This window comes from Schistocerca nitens, chromosome 4 (genome assembly GCF_023898315.1).
Source record: "Schistocerca nitens isolate TAMUIC-IGC-003100 chromosome 4, iqSchNite1.1, whole genome shotgun sequence".
NCBI classification, from domain to species: Eukaryota; Metazoa; Arthropoda; class Insecta; order Orthoptera; family Acrididae; genus Schistocerca; species Schistocerca nitens.
The window spans coordinates 189,847,274-189,864,698 of NC_064617.1; the positions used below are offsets into that span (position 1 = coordinate 189,847,274).

The following is a 17,425-nucleotide window of genomic DNA, read 5'->3' on the forward strand; positions in this document are numbered from 1 at the left end:
GCTTGGATAGTAAGGCAGAATGCCGGCGCTACTACACACGAAACAACAACAGTTCGATCATAATGGTACGACAATTTGCGTATCGTCCGACCCCAACATGGATTACTAACATATTTTCATAACTGACAAGGGAACCTCCCCATCGCACCCCCCTCAGATTTAGTTATAAGTTGGCACAGTGGATAGGCCTTGAAAAACTGAACACAGATCAGTCGAGAAAACAGGAAGAAGTTGTCTGGAAAAGTAAGCAAAATATACAAACTGAGTAGTCCATAAGCAACATATACAATATTAACGATAGTCCGAACTGAGGAGCGCCGTGGTCCCGTGGTTAGCGTGAGCAGCTGCGGAACGAGAGGTCCTTGGTTCAAATCTTCCCTCGAGTGGAAAGCTTAATTTTTTATTTTCAGCCAATTATCAAAGTTCAGGCACTCACACGTAATCAACTTCGCTCTCCAAAATTCCAGGACATGTTTATATTTGCTTGGACATATGCAGGATTTGACGGTCTGCACACGAAAAAATTTGAAAACGTTAAAAGGGAAAACTGAGCGACTGTGAAACAGTTGCATTCATTTGTTGCAGTTTATGTGACACTCTTCTGTTTTCATCACTTTTTTTGGGAGTAATTATCACATCCACAAGAAAACCTAAATCGGGCAAGGTAGAAGAATCTTTTTACCCATTCGCCAAGTGTACGGGTTAGGTGGGTCGAGAACATATTCCTGTCATGTGACGCACATGCCGTCACCAGTGTCGTATAGAATATATGGGACGTGTTTTCCTGTGGAGGAATCGGTTCACGTATGACCTTGCGATCAAATGTTTTCGGTTCCTATTGGAGAGGCACGTACTTTCGTCTACTAATCACACGGTTTTGCGGTGCGGTCGCAAAACACAGACACTAAACTTATTACAGTGAACAGAGACGTCAATGAACGAACGGACAGATCATAACTTTGCGAAAATAAAGAAAGTAAATTTTTCACTCGAGGGAAGACTTGAACCAAGGACCTCTCGCTCCGCAGCTGCTCACGCTAACCACGGGACCACGGCGCTCCGGCCGGCCGCGGTGGCCGTGCGGTTCTAGGCGCTCCATTCCGGAACCGCGCTGCTGCTACGGTCGCAGGTTCGAATTCTGCCTCGGGCATGGGTGTGTGTGATGTCCTTAGGTTAGTTATGTTTAAGTAGTTCTAAGTTCTAGGGGACTGATGACCACAGCAGTTGAGTCCCATAGTGCTCAGAGCCATTTGAACCATTTTTTGAACGGCGCTCCTGAGCTCACACCATCATTGATGTTGCCTATGTTGCGCATCAACTACTCAGTTTGTATATTTTTCTTATTTTTTTTCATAGTTCCACACCACTTCCTCCTGTTTTCTCGAGTGATCTGTGTTCAGTTTTTCAAGGCTAAATCTGAGGGGGGTGCGATGGTGAGGTTCCCTTGTGAGCACTTGTTAATAGTTTGTCTCAGGTGAGGTACACTTGCAATTCGGAAGGCAGAAAGCGCATGGCCAGTGAAAGAAATAGAATTATGTCACCTTATCAGTTGAGCGAAATAATCCTCCAACAGCATCAGAGAAGTAAGTCACCAGTACAATCTCCCAATAAAATGTAATCGGTTAACGGCCACCAACTGCTTGGCTGTTCAGATCATCTCAAGACACAGCCGTTACAGATGTTGCCGCACAATGCCTTTTCAAAACACCTCTTCACCAACCTTGATACCTCCCCTCCTTGGACAATCGCACCGCCTTCTCTCCACCTCAGCACTCACCTCACTCGCGCTTTCCTGTCGATCCGCCCCCTATCGCGCCACCTTGCGACGGGCGCACTAGCGCCGAAAGGTTTGCATCTCTGAACAAATATCGGTAGCCGCAAAACCGGCATGGCTCAGTGAATATGCATTGTAATCTTTGCCCTTTTATCCGAGGATGTCTCATGGTGTAATAGGTAGCAGCAAAGTCTGTTGATGTGGAGATTCTGAGTACAGTTCCCAGTCACCATTCAAATTCAGCTGATGTACGAAATGTAGTATGGTGTCCACTCAGTGTGTGAGGCCAACACGAAAGATACTTGAACAAATTATCAAAGAAATAGACAGACAACAATTTGCACAAGGATTGTCACATCGAATGGATTACACTGGACTGTGAGCCATAGGACTGTATTATTGTTGCTCTTCCTTTTATTGTTGTTATTATTTGTATAATTTTGAGTCATCTCCGGTGTGCGCAAACTATCTCATCTCTGTGACAGCTTTCCTCCATTCATCTGACCAGTTCTTCCTGGCGCTATTTCTTTCCAGAACAGTGATTCCCAACTTGGGGGTAAATTACCTGTTCACAGGTAAAAATGAATTTTTCTGAGGCATAAAAACAAAAGGGTTAACTTATATTTCGATCACGAAACTAAATAAAAGTTTATTACTGTTGTCACTATTTCGTAATACTATAATAGTTTCATAAATTACCAATAATTCCTTTTTCAAATACTAGCAAGTGATACAATGTTGTAGAGAAGTGATACAGTGTTGTGGAAGTTGCAGCTTGTGAAATGAATCTATGAACATCATCTTCCTAGCATCATCTATCCACTACTCACGTACTTTGTCAAATGCATCTATGGCAGGAAAATTGAGACATCGTATATTCTTAAAAATGTCTTGGAAATACCTTCTCAGGGTTGTAGATAGTCCCCACAATAGACTACAAATTGCTTCATTAATCACTTCGCAACAACAACAGTAACCACGTAATGGCTGCTACACTGCTGTAAGGCCAATACTGTTCGCAGTACTAGTGGTAGTAGCAGAAGAGGCAGTGGCCGGACACAAAGCATTGAAAGACCAAAGTCTTCCAATTTCTGCCAGTTCAGAAGTAAGGAGGCCAGTAGTCAAATGATTTACAAACAGTAGTCCTAAGTATAGGACACACAACCGGCCGGGGTGGCCGTGCGGTTCTAGGCGCTACAGTCTGGAACCGAGCGACCGCTACGGTCGCAGGTTCGAATCCTGCCTCGGGCATGGATGTGTGTGATGTCCTAAGGTTACTTAGGTTTAAGTAGTTCTACGTTCTAGGCGACTGATGACCTCAGAAGTTAAGTCGCATAGTGCTCAGAGCCATTTCATTTAGATTTATAGGACACACATTTTAAATTAGTTGATTTTATATGGGGGTGCAGGGTATGGGTGAAGCGAGTATCGCTAGGATAGGATTGGTGCCGAGCACACATGTTTTGTAACAAGTGTCTACCCTCATTGCGGATAATTATTTATTTCTGAGGACAACTGGTTTGTATTGTATTGTATTGTACTGTATTGTATTGTATTGTATTGTATGTTAACCGGGGGCCTAGAAACGACGGAGAGGCTCCGTCCCTGCCCCAGCCGCAGTGGTCCACAACCCCATGACGAATACCACAGTCCACTTCACCCCTCCGTAGCCCCACACCGAACCAAACCACTCTTTCAGGGTTCTTATGCGGTTCGGCCCCGGTGGACCCCCCCCCCTTCCCCCCGCCCCCCCCCCTGCCCTCCCAGGGAACGTCGCACACCAGACGAGTGTAATCCCTATGTTTGCGTGGTTGAGTAATGGTGGTGTACGCGTACGTGGAGAACTTGTTTGTGCAGCAATCGCGGACACAGTGTAGCTGAGGCTGAAAAAGGGGAACCAGCCCGCATTCGCCGAAGCAGAAGGAAAAGCACCTAAGAATCATCCACAGACTGGCCGGCTCACCGGACCTCGACCTCGACACAAGTCCGCCGGGCTGATTCATGCCGGGGACCAAGCGCTCCTTCCCAATCCGGAAAGCCGTGCGTTAGACCGCACGGTTAACCGGGCGGGCGAACTACTGATCTACTGAAACACCTACAATAAGTAAATACGATTTATCTTTCGTCATTTAAAAATGAAAATTTTCGAAGAACATAGTTTTTCATTCTAAAGTTTAGTTAGGATCTAGTGTAGATGGCGGGGGAGAACGGGGTACTAGCTAATATCTTAACTCAGAAATGTTAGGAACAACTGTCCTACAACAGCCCGAAGCGGACAGCGAGTCTCTAAACGATTTTCCATTCACCATCGTGACCTGTCTCAGACAACATCTAAACGTTTTGCTTAATTTCTTCGAACCACATCATATAAGGAGCGGAAAAAAAACCGGGCCGGAGGCATAATTACAGAAACCAGTACCTGTGTGTTAGAAGTATTGACCCTGGCTGTTGAGACACTTGTCCCACTGTGACACAAGGCGGTGAATGGCTGTCTGGCTGTCTCATAAAATTCCCGGGGCTGCGATGTTAACCAGTTCCGCACGTACGGCTGGACGTCGAGTTGAATCGTTTGCCCCTCAGAGACTTTTTGAGGGGACCAAAAATGGCGTAATCACAAGGAGAGAGGTATGGAGGGTGGCCGAGAACCTCCCATTTGAATTTCTGCAGGAGTGCCGCGACTGTGTTGGCCGTATGAGGTTTTACATTGTCGTGGAGCAGAATGATCCCGCGGGTGAGATTGCCTGATCGTTCTGATTTGATCGCTTGGTGAAGGATGGTCAAGGTTTGCGAGTAATGCTGGGTATTTACTGTTGTCCCGTGCTGCAGGAAGTGAATCAGAAGGGGGCCATCTTGGTGAAAGAGGGACGTCAGCATAACCTTTCCTGCATTCGTGTGGATGGCCTTGACTTTTTTTGGTGGTGGTGACCCTGGAGACATTGTCGTTTTGATTCTGGTTCGAAGTGATGACACCATGACTCATCTCCAGCCACCGCTCGTGCTAGGAACGCATTCCCTTCCGGAGCATAGCGCTGCAGATGAGCAACACAGTGGGCCATTCGTCATGCTTCCTGGTGTGGTTGAAGACTGTGGAGCACCCATTGGGCACACACTTTGCGCATGTGCAGTCGTTCTTTCATGATGGTGTGAACACTTCCGACACTCAATCTGACGACGGCTGCTATGGCTTTCACTGTCACGCGGGGGTCGTGGGTAATGAGTGCATCCACCAGCTGGACGATGCCATCAGTAATGAAGTCTGGTGCTCCAGTGCGTGCATCATCGGCTAACGACACCCGTCCTTCCCTGAAGCGCTTGTGCCACGCCGTGACCCTTGCAAGGAACATGCAGTGTTCGCCGTACACATGTGACATTCGTCGATGAATGTCCATTCCTCCTACTCCTTCCGCTGTCAGAAAACGCACAACACCTCTTTGCTCTTCTGCTGCCGCCTTCATGTCTCTGATTGCAAATATGCTTCTGCCTATGTCATGCTGTCGTTAATACTTTTCACTGTTTTACTCAAATATAGCATAACAGATGTACATATGTATACGCTATTATTCGTAAATCCGTACCACACAGTTGTAATAGGCCATGCAACACAACAATCAACGGAACCAGGTGTATGATGATCTTTATAGTACGATTGCATTGGTTTAGTTCGTGAATGCAATTGGGTTTTAAGACAAGCTTTTTATGCTTTTTATCGTCAATATTGCGGCAGCTATTTTCGTACCACACATAATACTACCTAGACTACACATGTGAAATCATGTATTCTGACATGGTTATGTCACATTTTCTTGTATTTTAATTTATTTTATTATTTATTTATATTAGTTAATTATTTTAAAAAATATTCTTCCACTGGACATATGATTGTATGCAGTACATTTGATTGTTGTGTTGCATGGCCTATTACAACTGTGTGGTACGGATTTATGAATAATAGCGTATACATATGTTCATCTATTATGCTATATTCGAGTAAAACCGTGAAAAATGTTAACAATAGCATGACACAGGCAGAAGCATATGTGCCCTAATGTTACATACAGTTTTAATGATATAAAATATGTCTTTTTGAACCACTTGCGTAGTTAATATTATACCTGTCAATTGTTAACGTATGTTCTATATTTTTTATAGTACATTTCTTCTACTCATTGTACAGAGGCCTGAAGATGGCATCAATGTAATGCCGAAACTGGTAGCACATAAGAAGTTCATAAATTTCTTCAATACATACGGCTGCTGGTAAATTATTGCATTAAGAAATACATGCCAGCCGTTGTCCCACAACAAAGTGAAAAATTGGTCGATACCGGGACTCGAATCCGAATTTCCTGCTTGTCCCTGTGCGGGAACCATGGTAATATGGTGCAAGGGTGAGTAGACAACAGGACTAACAGAGATTTGGGCCGCTCCTAGCAGCGTGCTCCGATATCCAAAGTTGTTAAGGCGACTGCACGCGACAAGCGGGGAATCCGAGCCCGAGTCCCGACCCAGCACAAATTTTCAATTGCTCTGAAATTTTCTACAGCTGATGCGGAACCATTATTGCAGTTTGGGAGTTCATTCTTAGTGTGTCATGCGCTCAGTTCATGAGGTACTGTGGAGAGGTTTGGAATTTAATAAAAAAAATGTCTCTCAGCACTATGGGGCTTAACTTCTGAGGTCATCAGTCCCCTAGAACTTAGAACTACTTAAACCTAACTAACCTAAGGACATCACACACCTCCATGCCCGAGGCAGGATTCGAACCTGCGACCGTAGCGTTCGCGCGGTTACTGGCTGTAGTGCCTAGAACCGCCCGGCCGCCCCAGCCAGCGGAATTTAATCCAAGGCAGTGGCTGTCAGGAACTTAACACCAGTACCTCTGTCGCGTCCCGGCACAGCCTCACTACACAAGAATGAAGTAAAGTAAGTGCGAACTGCGTAGCGCAATCGGGACGTTAACGACAATGGGTTAGTTATAAACTGCTGTCAACCTTTATATCGGAGATGAGAGGGAGAGAATCTCCTTGGTTTGAATCAAATAAGTTTCCTGTAAATAGGTTACAGAATTGCAATAGGCAGAAAAGATTGGTTAGTTTCTAACAAGTTTATTGTCAGATATACTTATGTGAGGTGTTGGACCATAAATCCCCTTAGTAAGATTCAGTCTATTTATTCGGACTTGCTACTTCAAAGCTAATTGCCGGTACATATAAGAAACAAGTACAAAGCAATCACTTGTTCTTGGTTAGCACTGAAAACTCTAATTGAGACAAAGACTGACAGTCTCTGTTCAGCACTATTCCAACGAAACTCTAAAAATCCTACTGGACCTGCAGTTCCTCAGTGTCCACCAGAGTCTATCACCTTCTTCTTGTAGTTGAAGTCTTTATCAGCTGTATCGGCTGCTATGGGCCTACTCGGCCCCGCTGGCGTCTCGCTGCGGAATCTCCAAACTGCCGGGACTGGCTCTGAATCTACATCTGAATCTCTGCTTCTAGCTATTCCGCTGCCTGGCCTTTTATTTCGTTTCTCATGTACTTGGGTGCACACGAGTTAATTTGTTTCACACGACCCTTTCATTTCTAAGTGATCGGTTTCCACAAGATTACCTATGGTTCCACACGACACTCTCGTTTCTAAATGGCCGGCTTGCGCAAGAATGCCTTCGGTTCCACACAACACTTTTGTTTGTATCTGCATATAACTTAATTTGGTTCCACATGAGTCTTTTCCGCACGTTACTGACACTCTCTTGCTGTATTATTGCCCTGGTGTTTGCGTCTTCCATTGCGCAAGTTTGATTCATGCTACTTCCTCTGGCAGGAAGTCAAACACTAAGTTATTTGATCAACAAGCCATACTTGGCAGCCTCCACCGCTTATCTTGTCCCTAAGTCCTGATGGACTATTTCTTAATGTTGGCTGGCTGTTTGCCTATGGAGCCTGGACTCTTATATTGGTCACAAAAGCAAGAATAAAAGTTAAAATTTTTTACAGTTACAACACTTCTCCATTCCTGGCCGGTCAAGTACTGGCAGTGAACATTCCGTCCACCACTAGGATTCGAACAGGTTTAAGTCACAGTAGAGTGCCCCTTCTACGGATGCTGGATTGGTCAGTATTGTTCTACGCATACAGGGTGTTACAAAAAGGTACGGCCAAACTTTCAGGAAACATTCCTCACACACAAATAAAGAAAAGATGTTATGTGGGCATGTGTCCGGAAACGCTTAATTTCCATGTCAGAGCTCATTTTAGTTTCGTCAGTATGTACTGTACTTCCTCGATTCACCGCCAGTTGGCCCAATTGAAGGAAGGTAATGTTGACTTCGGTGCTTGTGTTGACATGAGACTCATTGATCTACAGTACTAGCATCAAACACATCAGCCGTCCACAATACGAGCACGAAGAGTCTCTACATTTGGTACCGCGGTTGCGTAGACAAGAGCTTTCAAATGCCCCCATAAATGAAAGTCAAGAGGGTAGAGGTCAGGCGAGCGTGGAGGCCATGGAATTGGTCCGCCTCTACCAATCCATCGGTCACCGAATCTGTTGTTGAGAAGCGTACGAACACTTCGACTGAAATGTTGCATCATCAACATTGCATCAACAGGTTAGTCAGTGCAATGTTTACAAATGCGGAGATGGCAGATGCCCCTTTGATGTATGGATTAGCACGGGGCAATAGCCGTGGCGCGGTACGTTTGTATCGAGACAGATTTCCAGAACGAAGGAGTACGGACAGGAAGACGTTCGAAGCAAATGATCGGCGTCTTAGGGAGCACGGAACATTCCAGCCTATGACTCGCGACTGGGGAAGACCTAGAACGACGACGAGGACACCTGCAATGGACGAGGCAATTCTTCGTGCAGTTGACGATAACCCTAATGTCAGCTTCAGAGAAGTTGCTGCTGTACAAGGTAACGTTGACCACGTCACTGTATGGAGAGTGCTACGGGAGAACCAGTTGTTTCCGTACCATTTACAGCGTGTGCAGGCACTATCAGCAGTTGATTGGCCTCCACGGGTACATTTCTGCGAATGGTTAATCCAACAATGTGTCAATCCTCATTTCAGTGCAAATGTTCTCTTTACGGATGAGGCTTCATTCCAACGTGATCAAATTGTAAATTTGACGAGAATCCGCACGCAATTGTGCAATCACGTCATCAACAGAGATTTTCTGTTAACGTTTGGGCAGGCATTGTTGGTGATGTCTTGATTGGGCCCCATGTTCTTCCACCTACGCTCAATGGAGCACGTTATCATGATTTCATACGGGATACTCTACCTGTGCTGCTAGAACATGTGCCTTTACAAGTACGACACAACATGTGGTTCATGCACGATGGAGCTCCTGCACATTTCAGTCGAAGTGTTCGTACGCTTCTCAACAATAGATTCGGTGACCGATGGATTGGTAGAGGCGGACCAATTCCATGGCCTCCACGCTCCCCTGACCTCGACCCTCTTGACTTTCATTTATGGGGGCATTTGAAAGCTCTTGTCTACGCAACCGCGGTACCAAATGTAGAGACTCTTCGTGCTCGTATTGTGGACGGCTGAGATACAATACGCCATTCTCCAGGGCTGCATGAGCGCCTCAGGGATTCCATGCGACGGAGGGTGGATGCATGTATCCTCGCTAACGGAGGACATTCTGAACATTTCCTGTAACAAAGTGTTTGAAGTCCCGCTGGTATGTTCTGTTGCTGTGTGTTTCCATTCCATGAGTAATGTGATTTGAAGAGAAGTAATAAAATGAGGTCTAACATGGAAAGTAAGCGTTGCCGGACACTTGTCCACATAACTTATTTCTTTCTTTGTGTGTGAGGAATGTTTCCTGGAAGTTTGGCCGTACCTTTCTGTAACACCCTGTATAAATAGGTATGTGGTATTGAGCTGCGTTAGTAGCTAGCAACTCTAGAGTACCACGTAACTTAGAGGACTAGGTCTGAAACCAGCTAATCGTAATTTGAAAATCTGGGAATTTGCGTAAATCTGCTTCTGCAGAGTGTCGAAGCTAATTGCCGCGGAGCAGCACAGTGGTGGGGGCGCGAGCCGCCGCCGTGGCCCGTGGCCGGCGGCGCCGCAGATATGCACGCTCCGCTTGTCACCTTTCCCATTTCCACGGCGCTGTACCGGAGCGGAGGTCGGACGTGGCGGTAGTAGGCTTGGGCGGCGGGCGGCGGGCGGCGGGCGGGGCAAATCTTATTAAATTGCCCGCGGCCCCCTGCAGTCGGAATATCTCGAATAGCCATTTCGGCGTCTCCATGGTAACCTCCGGCGCTGCGCGGCCCTCGCACATTCTCCCCCGCCGCCTCCGCCGCCCCCCGCCGTCTCCACCGCATCGGCCGCCGTCCTGTACTTTTTGAAAGTCTAATGCATTTGCAGTGAGTGTGAAAACATTTTGTTTTTTTCAATAGAGGAGATTTTGGGGCCTGCCCGCTCCCCCATTCGGGCGGCTGTCGCCGGCGCCTCCTCCACCGCCCCTGTCTTCCACCCCCACCCCCACCCCCCCGCAGCGCCCTCGTTTAACATTTCTTTTCTTTCCACCGCGCCCGGCCGTCTCCCGGCGCGCCGCGCGGCTGCGCTCCGAGTGTGTCTACAGTTGCTCCGATGGCGACATTTCTTCCGCATGGACTGGACTCTTCAATCCCCAGGTGGCTGCATCATTCTTGTATTATGGCGTTGCCTTTCCTCCTCCCCCGTTATTCGCTTTTATTCGCAGCCGCCCTCGGGTCTCTGCGGCCCGTCCCGGCCGCTGCCCGCCTTCCTGTCTCCGTTGTCACGCAGTTTCCTCTCGCACGCTCGATTGGCCCCTGGATGGGCCTGCTAATGTCGTATAGCTCTATCGCAGGCCGACTGCTCCTCTGTCTCGTCACATCCACCTGGCCCTTCCGGCACAAACCACTCGCGTCGGGTAGCCAACGCTGCTGCGGTGCGAGACCGCAACGGTGCAGCCGCCGTATAATTCTGCAGAACCGTAACTGTACCGTGTCCTACGGCATACAGAGTGTGGTGGGCGTACTGTTAGACCTTCGGTACACACACCATCAGATTATTTGACTTGTCGCTCTAACGAAGTAGGCGAGTATCAGCAATATGTCTCGTGGTCTTATCGTGGCGTGTTTATCTTCTGCCGTTAGGTCAGACGATAGAAATGCCACTTGCACGCTTAGAGTAGCAGATTGACGGTGACCAACTTTAAGCAGAACTTGATTAATTTTCACACACATTTATTAAAATAATAAATAACATAGATATTACGTAACTTGATTCTGGATGCTGTTTACAATTGCCAATCTGAAGTTCCTTTGGTCTTGGTATGTTACTCTTATTCTCACATATCTCTGATACTTGACAAAGTGTATATACATTTCTCTTCATGGCTATGCACAGGAATATGATAATCTTATTAGGCGCAGACTGAAACTTGACTGCAGACTAATGCAGACTGAGTAATCGGAGGTCTGTACACTCGTTATAATAGCTCGAGCGTTCAGGTATCACTGCGCGAGTGTGATCCGCGAGGAGAAAAGGTTCTACGTTAGCAGCAATGTCATTGGCTGCGTTACATATTAATACGCAGATCGGCGGAAGCAGAACTTGGTCCGTCTCTCAGACAGCGCCATCTCGTAGTGCGGAGACGGACGAGTGCTGCGCCTGCGCTGTTGTGCTTAACGGGGCGCGCTCTAGTGGGAAAGTTGTGTACGCGCTGACTACGCGGAACTTTGTACACAACAGAGGGTGAGCAAAAAAATCTGTACCGCAAAATATTTCATGCACCATAGAACAGGCAACCCACCTTACATTGAGGTCACAAACAGCCGCGATACGTACGAGGGTGAGTCAAATGAAAACCTTATATTTTCTAATAACAAATCGAAATTTCGCGCCGTTATCCTGTAAGTTGGTAAGCGTGCTACAAACAGCGTGCAGAATGGCCTGTAGGTGGCAGCATAGTGGAGATTCACACATATCGTCGCAGTACCAGTATAAAGATGGCCGCCCCACTTGCGACTTGCACCAGAGAAGAACAGCGTTCCGTTATTCGGTTTTTCCGTCCTGAAGGTGTGAAACCTATTGAAATTCATCGACGAATGAAGATTCAGTACGGTGATGCATGTTTGTCACAGCAGCAAGCCTACGATTGGAGTAGGAAGTTCGCAAACGGTGTGACTTCAGTGGAAGATGCTCCTCGGCCAAGTCAGGCACAACGAGTTGTGACTCCGCAGAACATTGGAGCAGTTGAAGCCATAGTGAAGGAAAACCGCCGAGTGACACTGAATGACATTGCAGCAAGTTTACAGATTAGTAGTGGGTCAGCACACCACTTTGTGCATGATGTGCTCCAGTTTCACGAAGTGTCTGCAAGATGGGTGCCACGGCAGCTGACTCCTGAGACGAGAGAACGACGTGTTGATGCTTGTGAAGAACTTCTTCGGCGCTTTCATGGAGAAGGTGACGGCTTCCTTGCAAGAATCGTTACTGGGGACGAAACATGGGTTCACTTCCAAAAACCGGAAACGAGGAGAGCGAGCAAGGAATGACGCCATTCCTCATCACGAAATGATTTCCATATGTTTCGACCACTCAGAGACTCAATGGGACTAAAGAAGTTCCGTTCTGATGAAGAGGTACGCCACGCGGTGCATGAGTGGTTGTGCGGACTACCAAAAGAATTTTTTTCTAAAGGAATTTATACGCTTTGTAAGTGCTGGAGGACTTGTGTTGAGCGAGGGGGAGATTATGTTGAAAAGTGATAAAGCTTTGTAGCACTTCTGCACAATAAATAATATTTAAAAAATAATTAAGGGTTTCATTTGACTCACCCTCGTACATATAAAATGGTTCAAATGGCTGTGAGCACTATGGGACTTAACATCTATGGTCAGCAGTCCCCTAGAACTTAGAACTACTTAAACCTAACTAACCTAAGGACATCACACAACACCCAGCCATCACGAGGCAGAGAAAATCCCTGACCCCGCCGGGAATCGAACCCGGGAACCCGGGCGTGGGAAGCGAGAACGCTACCGCACGACCACGAGATGCGGGCTCGTACATATAAAAATGACTTTAGTATCACGTAGACGACGTATAAAAAGACACTGCATCGGCGAAGCTGTCATTTGTAATCAGGTGTTTCATGTGAACGGGTTTCCGACGTGGTTGTGGCTGCACGACGGGAATTAGCAGAGGCTGAACGCAGAATAGTAGTTGGTGCTAGACACATGGGACATTCCATTTCGGAAGTAGTTACGGAATTCACTATTCCGAAATCATGAGAATATCAAATTTCAGGCATTACCTCCCACCACGGACAATGCAGCAGTCGACGGCCTTCACTTAACGACTGAGAGCAGAGGCGTTTGCTTAGACTTGTGTGTGATAACCACAGAAATCAATGTGGGACGTACGTATTCGTTGGGACAGTGCGGTGCAATTTCGCGTTGAGGGGCTATAGCAGCAGAGGAATGCTCAGTTAGTGCCTCGAATGCTCATCTGCCGACATGAAGCACAGGAGATTGAACATCTGTCAGCAATTTCTTTTGCATTTTGAGCGAAAGGGTGATGGAATCCGTGACAACATTGTGATGGCTGATGAAAGCTGGGTTCACCATTTTGACGCCAAAAACAAGAGAGCATGAATGGAGTTCCGCCACAGACGTTCACCGGCCGCAATAAAACTTTAACACAACGCCATCAGCAAGCAAAATCACGCTCACAGTGTTACGGGATGTTCAAGGTGTGTTGCATTTGGAGTTCATGCCTAAAACACCACGATAAACTCTGCAAGGTACTCCGAGATCCTCAGAAAGTTCGTCCACACATGCAGCACTCACTCCTTCAGCATTACAATCCCATACCACACACAATCGCCACGATATCTGCAACAATCTGGCACCTTGGGTTCGCTGTCATCGATCATCCTCCATACGGTTCCGACTTGGCCCCATCCTATTTTCGTCTGTTTGCAGAACTTAAAGAACACCTTCGAGGGTAGTGATGAAGCGGTGCAAGCAGAGATGAGGTTATGGCTACGTCAACGAAGTCAAACATTCTACAGTGACCGTGTCAACCAACTGGTCTCTCGTCGGGAGAAATGTATTCGTCGCCAGTGTGACTATTGAGAAATAAATATGTAGACATGATGACTAAATATGTGCAATGTTAATAACATGTGTATTATTTAAAAAACTTTACGAGCTCTGATATAAAAAAAAGTCAGGGGCGTTACTTTTCAGCCCGCCCTCGTAGAATTGCAAATCCACAACTCCCAAGGCCATGCCCATCGTTTGGTCTTTGGTTTGTCCAAGGTTGCAGGTCCACATGTCCATTTCATCAGTGACGTGATCTTATCCTTGTAAATAACAGACAAAAGCGTCACGTAATGTCTGTCTATTGTTGTTCAGTACAAAAGCATTAACATAGGAGAAATGCTCATTGCATTGCAATAGCTCGCTGCATCAGTGTCTTCACATTAGGCAAACACATTACAGCGCCGTCTTGAAAACATGCACCTCTGTAGCTGTCAAAACGGCGTGTTACACCCATTTACAGTACGCCAATATCCTCACCAGCACTGCTACACGGTCCGCAGCTCGTGGTCGTGCGGTAGCGTTCTCGCTTCCCGCGCCCGGGTTCCCGGGTTCGATTCCCGGCGGGGTCAGGGATTTTCTCTGCCTCGTGATGACTGGGTGTTGTGTGCTGTCCTTAGGTCAGTTGGGTTTAAGTAGTTCTAAGTTCTAGGGGACTGATGACCATAGCTGTTAAGTCCCATAGTGCTCACAAGGGAACCTCCCCATCGCATCCCCCACAGATTTAGTTATAAGTTGGCACAGTGGATAGGCCTTGAAAAACTGAACCCAGACCAATCGAGAAAACAGGAAGAAGTTGTGTGGAACTATGAAAAAAATAAGCAAAATATACAAACTGAGTAGTCCATATGCAAGATATGCAACTTCAAGGACAGTGTCAGCTCATGAGCGACGTGGTCCCGTGGTTAGCGTGAGCAGCTGCCGAACGAGTGGTCCTTGGTTCAAGTCTTCCCTCGAGTGAAAAGTTTAATTTTTTATTTTCAGGCAATTATTATCTGTCCGTCCCATGCGAGGTAACTGCGCCGTAGTATGGGGACGCTACAGCTAAACAAACATGGAAGCCGGCCGAAGTGGCCGTGCGGTTAAAGGCGCTGCAGTCTGGAACCGCAAGACCGCTACGGTCGCAGGTTCGAATCCTGCCTCGGGCATGGTTGTTTGTGATGTCCTTAGGTTAGTTAGGTTTAACTAGTTCTAAGTTCTAGGGGACTAATGACCTCAGCAGTTGAGTCCCATAGTGCTCAGAGCCATTTGAACCATTTGAACCAAACATGGAAACACACGACCCTCAGTCGACTACAACACACGGAAGAGAGAGTATTCTTGCTAACGAGGCTCTCTGGCTGGCAGTTGACTGTTCGCTACTTTGGACGAGAGTGCATTAAATACGTGAGATGTATTCCGTGGGCAATATGTTTTCGGTTCCCACTGGAGATGCACGTCCTTTCGTCTACTAAACGCACGGTTTTGCGCTGCGGTCGCAAAATACAGGCACTAAATTTATTACAGTGAACAGAGACGTCAATGAACGAACGGACAGATCATAACTTTGCGAAAATAAATAATGTAAAATTTTCAGTCAAGGGAAGACTTGAACCCAGGACCTCTCGTTCCGCAGCTGATCACGTTACCACGAGACCACGGCGCCCCAATGTTCTTAGAGTCCTTGATGTCGCCTATCTTGCGCATGGACTACTAAGTTTGTATATTTTGCTTATTTTTTTCATAGTTCCATACAACTTCTTCCTGTTTTCTCGATTAATCTGGGTTCAGTTTTTCAAGGCCTATCCACTGTGCCAACTTACAACTAAATCTGAGGGGGGTGCGGTGGGGAGGTTCCCTTGTCAGAGCCATTTGAACCATTTTGAACTGCTACACGTGTTTCGTATTTTAATTCTTTGTGAATCGTATTCTCTGCTACGGAATTTGGAGACCATCCAGCATTTGCATAACCGAGCGTGTGAAATCACCAAAAATCCACACTCAGGCCAGCCGGTGTACGAGTCCACCGTCATGAATCAGCCGCGCGCATTCTGTGTCGGTCTGGCTCACCCCACAATCTCGCAGGCAAGTGCGCTGCGCGTTACGCTATGCGAGTGGGTATCACTCAGCATGTAATATCATTACTTTGTATGAACGATAGACTGTGACTAGTTGCGACTATCGAAGACAGTTGACTGTATCAATGATAATATTCTTACAGAAGATAACCTGTCGTGTGATACATGGTGAAGCACATGCTGTGGTTCAGTTAACTGTTAAGAATCAGGATGAAGAAGGTTACACAGGGATGTTAGAGGCATGCAAATTATGACGCCACATCATAAGAATGGGAAAAAATCACAATTGGGCTTTCACGAGATTCGATCATGGACCTACACTGAGGTGACAAATCATGGGATGGCGATGTGCACATATGCAGATTGGCAGAGTTGTCATTTGCACTCAAACGATTAATGTGAAAACGTTTCCGATGCGATCATGGCCACAAGACGGGAATTAACTGACTTTGAACACGGAATGGTAGTTGGATCTAGACGCATGGGACATTTCATTTCGGAAATCGTTAGATATTTCAGTGTTCCGAGATCCGCATTGTCGAGAATGTGCCGAGAATACCAAATTTCAGGCATTACCTCTCATCACCACCGACAGCGCAATGGCCCAGGACATGAGAGCGGAGAAGTTTGCGTAGAGTTGTCAGTGCCGACAGACAATTAACGCAGAAATCAGTGTGGGACGAAACAGCGAAAGTATCCGTTAGGACAGAGCGGCGACGTTTGGCGTTAACAGGCTACGGTAGCAGAGTGCCCCTGCTAACAGCACTGTACTGCCTCTCCCGGGCCCGTGACCACATCGGTTGGACTCTAGACCACTGGAAATCCGTGGCCTCATGAGATGAGTCCCGGTTTCAGTCGCTAAGAGCTGATGGTAGGATTCAAGAGTGGCGCAGACCCCACGAAGCAGTGCCCCCAAGTTGTCAACAAGACGCTGTGCGAGCCGGTGGTGGCCCCACAATGGTGTGGACTCTGTCTGCATGTAATGGACTGGTTCCTCTGGTCCAACTGAACCGATCATTGACTGGAAATGGTTATGTTCGGCAACTCGGAGACCATTTGCAGTCCTTCGTGGACTCCATGTTCCCAAATGATGATAGAATTTTTATGGATGAGAATGCGCCTTGTCACCAGGTCTCAGTTGTTCGCGGTTGGTTTGAAGACCATTCTGGACATTTCGAGCCAATTACTTGGCCGTCCATATCACCCGACATGAATACCATCGAACTTTTGTGGGACGTAATCCACAGGTCAGCTCGTGCACAATTATGGACGGCTTTAGAAGCAGCATGGCTCAGTGTTCCTGCTGGGGTCTTCGGACGACCTTTGAGTCCATTCCACGACGAGTTGTTGCTGCACTACGCTGGGTAAAAGGAGTTGTTGTTGTGGTCTTCAGTCCTGAGACTGGTTTGATGTAGCTCTCCATGCTACTCTATCCTGTGCAAGCTTCTTCATCTCCCAGTACCTACTGCAACCTACATACTTCTGAATC

The 17,425-nt window shown here is 46.9% G+C and overlaps 1 protein-coding gene across 1 annotated transcript in view; it reads left to right on the forward strand.

Annotated features, from left to right (window-relative positions):
- The window catches only part of LOC126252197 (protein-L-histidine N-pros-methyltransferase-like), a 153,296-nt gene that overhangs the window by 49,625 nt on the left and 86,246 nt on the right, over nucleotides 1-17,425 (forward strand). Inside the window, exons 2-3 of the mRNA XM_049953068.1 lie at nucleotides 9,789-9,927; nucleotides 10,202-10,374. Coding sequence (XP_049809025.1) covers nucleotides 9,789-9,927; nucleotides 10,202-10,374 — 312 coding nt within the window. The remainder of the gene's footprint in view (nucleotides 1-9,788; nucleotides 9,928-10,201; nucleotides 10,375-17,425) is intronic.